Source organism: Eubalaena glacialis, chromosome 13, assembly GCF_028564815.1.
Source record: "Eubalaena glacialis isolate mEubGla1 chromosome 13, mEubGla1.1.hap2.+ XY, whole genome shotgun sequence".
In the NCBI taxonomy this organism is placed as follows: Eukaryota; Metazoa; Chordata; class Mammalia; order Artiodactyla; family Balaenidae; genus Eubalaena; species Eubalaena glacialis.
Window position 1 is genome coordinate 57435137 of NC_083728.1, and position 8854 is coordinate 57443990.

The 8854-nt window shown below is 61.4% G+C and overlaps 1 protein-coding gene across 1 annotated transcript; it reads left to right on the top strand.

Annotated features, from left to right (window-relative positions):
- Window positions 1-2479: 2479 nt before the first annotated feature.
- RAB26 (RAB26, member RAS oncogene family) lies at window positions 2480-7733 on the top strand. Its single transcript, XM_061208864.1, has 9 exons — window positions 2480-2674; window positions 3758-3868; window positions 6298-6339; window positions 6432-6498; window positions 6683-6735; window positions 7140-7205; window positions 7306-7362; window positions 7453-7529; window positions 7631-7733. Exons 1-9 carry the CDS (start codon window positions 2480-2482, stop codon window positions 7731-7733), a joined length of 771 nt encoding a protein of 256 aa, XP_061064847.1.
- The last annotated feature ends 1121 nt before the right edge of the window (window positions 7734-8854 follow it).

An 8854-nucleotide genomic window follows, 5' to 3' on the forward strand; every position in this document is an offset into this window, starting at 1 on the left:
TTCTTTCACCAATTTAATAACTGTTTGTTGAGGCCTGGAGCCAGATGCCAGGGATATGACAGTGAGCAAGACAAGCTGCTTCCTGTGCCCAGAGAGCTTACATTCCAGAGAGTGAGACAGATGGCAAATAGAGGAACCAAGAGACATAATGATCAAAGATTAGGAGGACTGTGGGAAGGCAAGAAAGGCAAGAAGGGGTGCTGCGAGGCAGGGACCAAGAATTCCCTCTTTTCAAGAGAAACAAGAGACCTGGATTTTTACATACTCTCCTAATTTTAAAGGTTGCAAGGTCAAGTCTTTCTCCTCTGCTCTCAGCTTCCCTCCCCTCCTAGCTTCCCACTCTCTCTGGAATGCCTGCCTCCTTCTCTCTTCCTGGTTACCCTATCAGCAGCACCCCCAACTCAGGACACCCCACCCCTAGGGCACCCAAACTCCTCTGTGGTTCCCATGCCTTGGCCATGCTCTGGCAGCAGCTGGCAGGAGGACGTAGGGAGCCCACTGCCTAGGATGCTAGGGCCAGTGGGCATCCCCTACCCGAGACCCTGGGCCAACCTCCCTGACGCTGGTCTCCTGGGAGTGAGACACCTGGAGTCCCCAGGGCCCCAGCAGTGGGAACCCAGCACCCCCACCGCAGGCCTCACTAACCGCATCTGGCCTGGAAGAAGTGAGGAGCCAGAGGAGCGAGACAGAAAAGGACGCCAGGGGGCCCTCAGAGGGCTTCCTCAGGTTGGTCCCCAGCTCTGACGGAGCCCTGAGGGATAGGTCTCCGTCTCCAGGAAACCTCTGGGCAAACCCTGCCGGGGACAGTTTATGCTCTCTGGAGCCAGAGTTCCCACGTAGAAATCCCGGCTCTGCGACTTCCTGCCTGGTGACCTTGGACAGCTCCCTTCCCCTCTCTGGGCCTCAGTTTCCCATCTGAACACTGGGGATCAGAGCAGCACCCACCTCACAGGATAGTTCTAAAGATGACATGCACCTGGCACACGATGGCGCTCGGTGAAGGGCAGCTTTCCAAAGCCTCTCCCATGCAGGGCCCTGCCAGGCCCTTTCGAGGAATTGCTTTGTTGGGTGGCATCCTTCCATCTGTGTTTTCCCAGACCTCTGAGCCCTAGAGACAGCTTCTGCCCATTATAATTATTTGGACTCTGGGCACTGCCAGCTGAGAGGGCTCAGGCCTCTGAAGGGCCCAGGCTCCCAGTGACAGCTGTCATGTCTCAGGACAGAGGAGGACAGAGCAGGAGGGCTGCCCTTCGTCTGCACCTGCTGCCCCCAAGCCCTGGGAGAGGGGCATCTCTGCTCACCACTCCCAGGATTCCATGACCGCCTCAGCCTCACTCTCAAAACCCAAAGCATCTTGGGTGGGAGTCCTGGGACAGAGCCCCAGGAAGTCCAGGAGGGGAGCAGGTGCCAGGTCCTGGAGAGGAGTCTGCCAGGGACCAGCATAGGGTTTAGATTAGGGACCAGCATAGGGTTTAGATTATCAGCACTTGAAAGCACTGGAAAGTCAAGGAGACAGCCACAGCCTGGCAGAGTGGCCTCCCACCCCCTTCACCTCCCAGGTCCCTGAGGGCAGAACCCCAGGGGAGGGGACTCTCAGAGGGTCTGCTGCTGGCTGTGACAGTGACTTCCCTTTCCCCAAGGATCCTGAAGCTTCAGCCCAGCAGGCAGAAGCTGCAGGGTAGAGCGCCCTGCCGGCTCAGCCCTGCCGCTCAGCCTGGCAGCTATGTCCTGTCTCTGATACCCAGCTGTCAGCTGAGCCCCAAGCGGCGGGGCGCACCCGGGTTTGTTTGCCAAGCCCGAGTGTTGGAGCTTCCTGGACCCTCCTGCCCTGGAAGGGAGGGGGTCGGTGCCGCAGCAGGCCAGGTGGCATCTCCGGCGGAGAAGGGACAGAATCCCAGGGTGCCCATCCCACGCAGGTCCACTGCCTCAGTGCCCCCATCTCACGGCACTCTCCTCGTCCCAGGCCCGGAGGCAGTCCAGTGGGGGGGTCACTGGGCAAGGGGCAGAGCCGGGCGGGGCGGTGCACAGCCAGCAGAGGAACGACAGGACGCCGGGTACTCCCTCCCTCACCCACCGCCCCCCACCCGCACCCAGGCCCGATGCAGATATGGAAGGGCGTCGCTGGCCCTAGGGCAGGGAGGTAGCTGCCCCCAATGGACAGAGGGGCTCGGACCCCGAGCACCCAGGGCAGGGCCCGGGCCTCCTGACCCCGCCCCCGGGGAGGCCATCTCATTTGCATGGCCCCGCCCGAGAGCGGCCATTGGTAGCTGCGGCGGGAGGCCGGGCCTGAGTGGCTGCGGGGCTGTGGGGCGGCGGGGGCGGGGCGGCGCGGAGCAGGGCGCCGGGGAGGTAGCTGCAGCTGCCGCGGGACGGTTTCGGCTTAGGGTCTGGGTCTGGCTCCGAGGGCGCGGGGAGCAGGGTGTCCCCGGGCGCGGCGGCTGCAGCGGGAGCGTACTGAGCGCCCGCCAGCCCGCCTGCCATGTCCAGGAAAAAGACCCCCAAGAGCAAGGGGGGTAGCGCGCCCGCTACCTCCGCACTGCCCGCCACCCACGGGTCCCGGCCCGTGCGCCCCGGGACTGCGCGCCCTGGCCCCGACGCACCTCCCAACGGGCCCCCGCAGCCCGGCCGGTCTTCGCTTGGCGGCGGTGGCGACTTCTACGACGTCGCCTTCAAGGTGAGCCGGGCACCCCCAGCCCCATGCGAGCGCAGCAGGTGGCGTCCGGCCGGAGCCGAGTGGGGAGGGGGTCCGGGGAAAGGGTGCAGGGCCCTGCAGACCTTCAGCGAGGAGCTGGCTCGAGCGGCACCCCGCAGCTGCAGTTGGCATGGCTGGCGCGGTGCATCACACACACACACACACACACACACACACACACACACACACACGGCTGTCAAACCCGGGTTTGGGATACCCAACATACGGCAGGGCATGCCCCCTCCCCCTCCCCACCCCCCACCTAGCTGGCATGGCCGGACAAGGGGTCCTGCGGAAGTCAGAGCCTGGCAGGTGTCCTCTCCCTGTTCCCTTATGCTCCTGCCCCCACCCACGCTCATCATTTCCCATATGCTGCCTTCTCTCACCCCCAGGGTCTTTTGGTCTCTTCTCTTTAGGAGGCGAGACTAAGAAGAGGTTTGCCAGTTTGGTGGGGAATGCTGGGGCCTCCTTCAGGCCAAGGCAGAAGCTTGTGAATTGTGGGGGCGGGGGTGGCAGGCCCATCTTTGGGTTTTGGAGCCTTTGGCAACAGGCTGGGGGAGGGGAGAAGGAGAGGGAGGCCTGACTGCCTCTCCCTGTCCACAGACGTGGTCTGAGCCTCTCCTCATGTCAAGATCTGACCCTCACTTGGCAAATTCCTCTAGAGCCTTGCTGGGATTGGAAGAAGCCCCCTGGCACAGAGGCCCCCCACCCAGGCCTCCCAGCGGCCAACCCTCAGGTTCTGCTCCCCACTAAGCCCCAAATGCTCCCCTTCCAGACCAAGCATGGTGTCCAGGTACCACCCTGGATGGAGGCAGCTACTCCCACTCCCCACTGATGTAGACAGGCCAATGTTCAGGAGAGGGGACAGAACCTTCTAGAGGTGGAAGCTGGAAGTCCAGGCCCTGTGTCTCCCCCAGGCCCTGCTGAACCTGCAGACTTAGGATACCTCCCTCCACTCCTGACCTTCACCCACAGCCCATCTGACCAGGCCAGCTCAGGGAGGACCAGACACCCCTCCGGGTGGGCCAGCACCCAGGTCCCCTCTGCTCTTTCTTTGTGCCCCAGGTCATGCTGGTGGGAGACTCAGGCGTGGGGAAGACCTGCTTACTCGTGCGCTTTAAGGATGGGGCTTTCCTGGCAGGGACCTTCATCTCCACTGTGGGCATCGACTTCCGGGTAAGAGTGGAGGCTGATGTCCCGAGCACTAACTGGGCCCAGCCCATGCCCTGGGCCCCCAACACCAGCTAATAGCTGCTCAAAACACCCCTGGGCAGCTGGTTCTCCATTATCTCTGTGGCACTGACAGGCTCATGAGGTGGAGCTCCTGGCTGGACCACCTGGCTCCCACGGTCAAGGTGGTTGAGGTGGGATGCCTTAACCACCAAGCTGCCTGCCTCCCGACATCTCAAGGTCCTGGAGAGAGGTGGTGGCTGTATACAATCGAAGCAGAGATGGTACCCCTGTGCCTGGGGCTGGCACGACCCTGGGGGCTGTATCTTGTGCATTGGGGGCGGTGGATGCTGGTGTCCCCATGGGAACTCAAGACCCGTGTCCACTCAGGAGGCCAGCATCGCTGCCCCACTGTACAGAGGGGCCCTGAGGTGCCAGGTGGCCTGCCCAGGCCATAACAGACAGATGGCTGTGGCACTGAAGCACACACCCGGTCTCAGAGCCAGGGAGAAGTCCCTGCCCTTGGGTGAGGAGGCTTATGGGAAATCTTCCCACCTGGCTGCTTTCCCTGGCAGAGCCCCCTCACCACCTCACCCCCCGCTAGAGGACTATGTCCTGGGGTCCTTCTGGGGGAGGTCCCTGGACTCTTGACTCCCCAAGAGCCCTCCAGCACCCCAAGCAGCCTGTGGGGTCACAGGGGAATGATGGGGGCCACAGCCTTAGGCCTGCAGGGCTCAGGCATCAGTCTAAATTCCACGTGCTGAGGTGATGTGTTCTCAGCAAATCCCAAATTTGCATTTTTCTCACCCTTTAATTAGACCCAGTCAGCAGAAGGCTGGCAGGGAGGCCCCTTCTGGGGACTGGGAAGGGGGGGCTCCCTCCAGTCTGGGGAGCCATTCTCTACCCTGTCTGTGGGGGCAGAGCCCCTCAAGTCCTCTGGGATTAAGTAAGGGTTGAGGTGACAGAAGGGGGAGGTTTAGGCCCAGTCCTCTGCCTGTTCTGGCCTCACCTCCCCCCTTCTCACCTCCCTCTTGGCTCTGGGGCAGGTGGTGAGGCTGTGTGGTTCGCACCCCTGTTCAGGGTGCCAGGGAAGGCGGGATGTCCTCCCCAGCCTCCCTGCAGCGGGGCAGATGGCTGCACCCAGTTCCCTGGAGACCCAGAAGCACCCTGACAGCAGGCGCTGGGTGAAGAGGGAGGTGGTGCTGTTTCCGCCACCCGGGGCCTCAGCTGGTGGTTAGCAGCTCCTGTCCCCACCCCAGCAGATAGGAACCGGAGTTGAGCCACTCCCTGCTCTAGTCCTGAACTGGGAGGGCCTGGCTAGGGAGCATCATCAGCCAGCAAGCAAGCACATAATGAGCACCCACTGTGTACCAGGCCAAGTTCTGGGCTCTGTGCTTACTGCATGGGGCCCTATCCTCAGGCAGCTGCCATCGGAGCAGGAAGAGAGGCTTTCAAATTACAACAAACACTTTACCTCATACCAGGCCAGACTCGTTTCTCAGTGCTTTGCATATAGTAGCTCATAAAGTAATCGGGGCAGCCATGTGATGAGCACCCTGGCTACCCCCATTTGTGGCTGGGGAAACTGAGGCACTGTTAGTAATGGGCCTGGGGTCACACGGTGGGTGACTTCAAATAAGTCCTGCAAGTGGCTCTAAGCAAAAGGAGCAGTGTGTGCAGAGCTGTGAGAAGTGCTGGTGGCCTAGGAGAGGGGGCTGGAGCAGGGCCTTGAGACCTAGGAGCAGAGTGCAGGGGGGAGGCGTGCAGTGGGAAGCTGAACAGGCAAGTAGGCTCGGGGAAGCCACCGGGGCTGGGCACCAGGGGGAGGAGGTCAGCTGGGGTAAAGGAGAGAGAGGGGACGGGCTGGGTGCAGAGCAACAGGACTCAGTGACTGGGGTGGGTGGCGACCGGGGGCCCTCCAGGGCAGGGAGCTGGTGGGGCTGTGTGTCAGGCCTCCAGGATGGGCAGAGGAAGAACCACCTGGCCCAGAATGGACACAGCTGGCCATGGAGGGCGGCAACCTTCCAGTCCATCAGGACAGCCAGCTGAGCAGGGGCAGCCTGGGCACCCTCTGTGCACGGGTCACCAGGAGGGGCTCAGCAGCAGGAGGTGTAGGAGGTATGGGGGAGAGCTGGGTGGACACCAGGACTTGGATTCAAGGGGAAGCTTTATCTGTAGGTAGAGGGCAGTGAGGTAGTGGATGAGAACCAGGTGTGCCCTGGAGGCAGAGCCAGCTGAGGCCCGGGATAATGAATTCAGGGACACACCGGGGGCCCCTCAGTCCCAGGCTCAGTCCTGGCCTGGCACTGCCTGCCTCCCCCACCCCATCCACCGCCCCCCCACCCCCCCGCCGGAGGGTGGCACCTGTCTAGCTGCTGCCTAGGATGGTGCACTCGGCCCTGGGCCCTCCTTGGAGCTGGCTGGTTGTGTTTCAGAACAAAGTTCTGGATGTGGATGGCATGAAGGTGAAGCTGCAGGTGAGAGGTGACTAGGGGAGGGGGAATTGAGGGCAGGGGGCACCTGGGAAGGACTGGGCAGCCCTGACAGCTGCACTATGCCCTTGCTGCAGATCTGGGACACGGCTGGCCAGGAAAGGTTCCGCAGCGTCACCCATGCCTACTACCGAGACGCTCATGGTGAGCTGATGGGCACCGTACCCTAGCTCCAGGGAGTCGGGGCCACACTCCCTAGGCTTCTGCTTGGAGGAGGGCACCCTGGGTGTGAGTGGGCCTAAGTGTGAAGGGTGCGATGCATGAGGGTGAGGGTGATGGGGAGCCGCTGTGGGCTCTGCAGGTGTCCTCACTGGCCCTCTGCCCCCAGCACTGCTGCTGCTCTATGACGTTACCAACAAGGCCTCCTTCGACAGCATCCAGGTCAGTGGCTTCCTTCCTGGTGGTGGAGACAGGCTGAGATGGGGCCTGACCCCATCCCCAGCCTCCCTCAGGCACAGATGGCATCAGGGTCCCAGAGAGTTCTGAGGACCCTACTGACAGTGGGGAGAGGGAAAGACTGCCCCCCTGGGCTCCTGATGGCCCAAGTACAGTGGCTCAGGTTGAGAGTGAGCTGAAGGGGGCCGGGGTGACCTTCTAGTCCACCAGCCCAACTCCTTAGATAAGGTACCTGTTGGAAAGCCCCTGCAGGGCACATGGGGAGCACTAGTTCAGGGGCCCTCCTGTTAGCCAGACACTGACAGGCACTCTGTGGAGTGTGTCCTGGAGGGGGGCAAGGGGTGCCAGGAGCTCCAGCCTCCAGCCTGTCCTCAGCTCTCCCCCCACAGGCCTGGCTGACAGAGATCCAGGAGTATGCCCAGCATGACGTGGTACTCATGCTGCTGGGGAACAAGGTGGGTACCCCAGCTTGTCTCATCTACCCTGGCTCTACAGAGGGTGGAGGGTGGCAGGGGAGTGAGCTGGGGCCAACTCTCACCAAGACTCCTGTGCCAGGTGGACTCTGCCCAGGAGCGTGTGGTGAAAAGGGAGGATGGGGAGAAGCTGGCCAAGGTGAGCTGCGGTTGGGTGGGCAGCCAGAGAGCGCCCCTGGGGCTGCAGGGCCTGAGCTGTCCCCACCAGGTTGCCAACGGCTGTTTGCAGGAGTACGGGCTGCCGTTCATGGAGACCAGCGCCAAGACGGGCCTCAATGTGGACTTGGCTTTCATGGCCATAGCAAAGTAAGTCCTGGCAGTTATCAGGAAGACCCCCAGACCCAGCGCCTGAATCCCCTTGTTGGGGGTACAGGCTACCCTATTCCATGGTCATCCCTGCCCCACAGGGAGTTGAAGCAGCGCTGCATGAAAGCTCCCAGTGAGCCTCGCTTTCAGCTGCACGACTATGTCAAGAGGGAGGGCCGGGGGGCCTCCTGCTGCAAACCCTGAACCTGGCTGGGGACGGCCACCAGGGTGTTCTCCTGGAAGACTGGATAGAGTCTACACCCCCCTGACTTCACCACCCAGCAGCCAGTCCCAGGGTGTCTGTTTCTAGGAATCCCAGGCTGAGCCTTGCCCTTCCCTCATCTGGGCAGCCATCCAGAGCCTCAGTCCCAACAAACACGCTTCAGGAAGCCAGAGGGTCCGCAGCCCTCCTTCACCTGCTGCTGCCTGAGGGCCGTGCCCCCAAGGCCTTCACAGAAGAGCAACCAACTTCTACACAGGAGGGCTACCCAACAATGTATAGACTGCCAGGCGCCTTGTCCTCCGGGCCACGGTGCTCTGCCGCCCCCTCCTGGGCACGCCCAGCTTCCAGGCTGGGCTGTGGTGCCCACGCCACGTGTACAGTGCCTAAACGCCTAGAAAGCCATGTCTGCAGCTGCACATGTTGCCCAGGCAGGATTCCTGCCCACACCTGGGGCAGCAGGCTTCACCGCTAATCACATCATGCATCTGTGCCCCAAGGACCAGAGCTGCCTGCTGCCAGCCCACCCACCAGGAGGCCCTGGTTCAAACATCAACAGGGTCTTTCATGTTACCTTGGAGGATGCCAAGGCTGTGGCTTTATAACGCAGTGAATAGCACGTGGGAAGCCACAGAAATGTCAGGCAAACCAGGACTGCCAGCCCTTGCCTGCTGACCGGGGTACCATCTCAGCAGGCTGATACAGGGCCTGGGCTTGGCAAGGTCAAGCCAGGGGGGTGGGCAGGGCACTCCACCTTGTACTAAAATCTTCAAGTCAGTGTTTTGATTGAGAGCTTTTGTTTCCAGTCCTAGTGAATAAAGTTGTGTTTTCTGGAGTGCCTGCCTTGTCCATTGAAAGAAAGCAATGCTCAGGGACTGTTAGTGAGGAATTAGAGGAATTAAGAGTTCACCACCCACCCCAAGGCAAAGGCACACAAGAAAACCTATCCTTACAGGTAAAAATAGAGAAGGAAAGTCACTGGCGTGAACTTCCATTTTCATGCTCTGCCCCTAACCGAGACTGCCCAGGGATGACCCAGTCGTCCCATGGAGTCCTCTGGGGTGCAAACAGGCATGAAAATAACGACACGTGTGCTCCAATCAAC

What these genes read in the sequence shown, in the direction of transcription:
- RAB26 (XM_061208864.1), top strand. Translation starts at nt 2,480, where the DNA reads ATGTCCAGGAAAAAGACCCCCAAGAGCAAGGGGGGTAGCGCGCCCGCT. An exon ending in CTACTACCGAGACGCTCATG is followed by an intron (nt 6,499 to 6,682) that starts GTGAGCTGATGG and finishes CTCTGCCCCCAG; the next exon opens with CACTGCTGCTGCTCTATGAC. An exon ending in TCATGCTGCTGGGGAACAAG is followed by an intron (nt 7,206 to 7,305) that starts GTGGGTACCCCA and finishes CTCCTGTGCCAG; the next exon opens with GTGGACTCTGCCCAGGAGCG.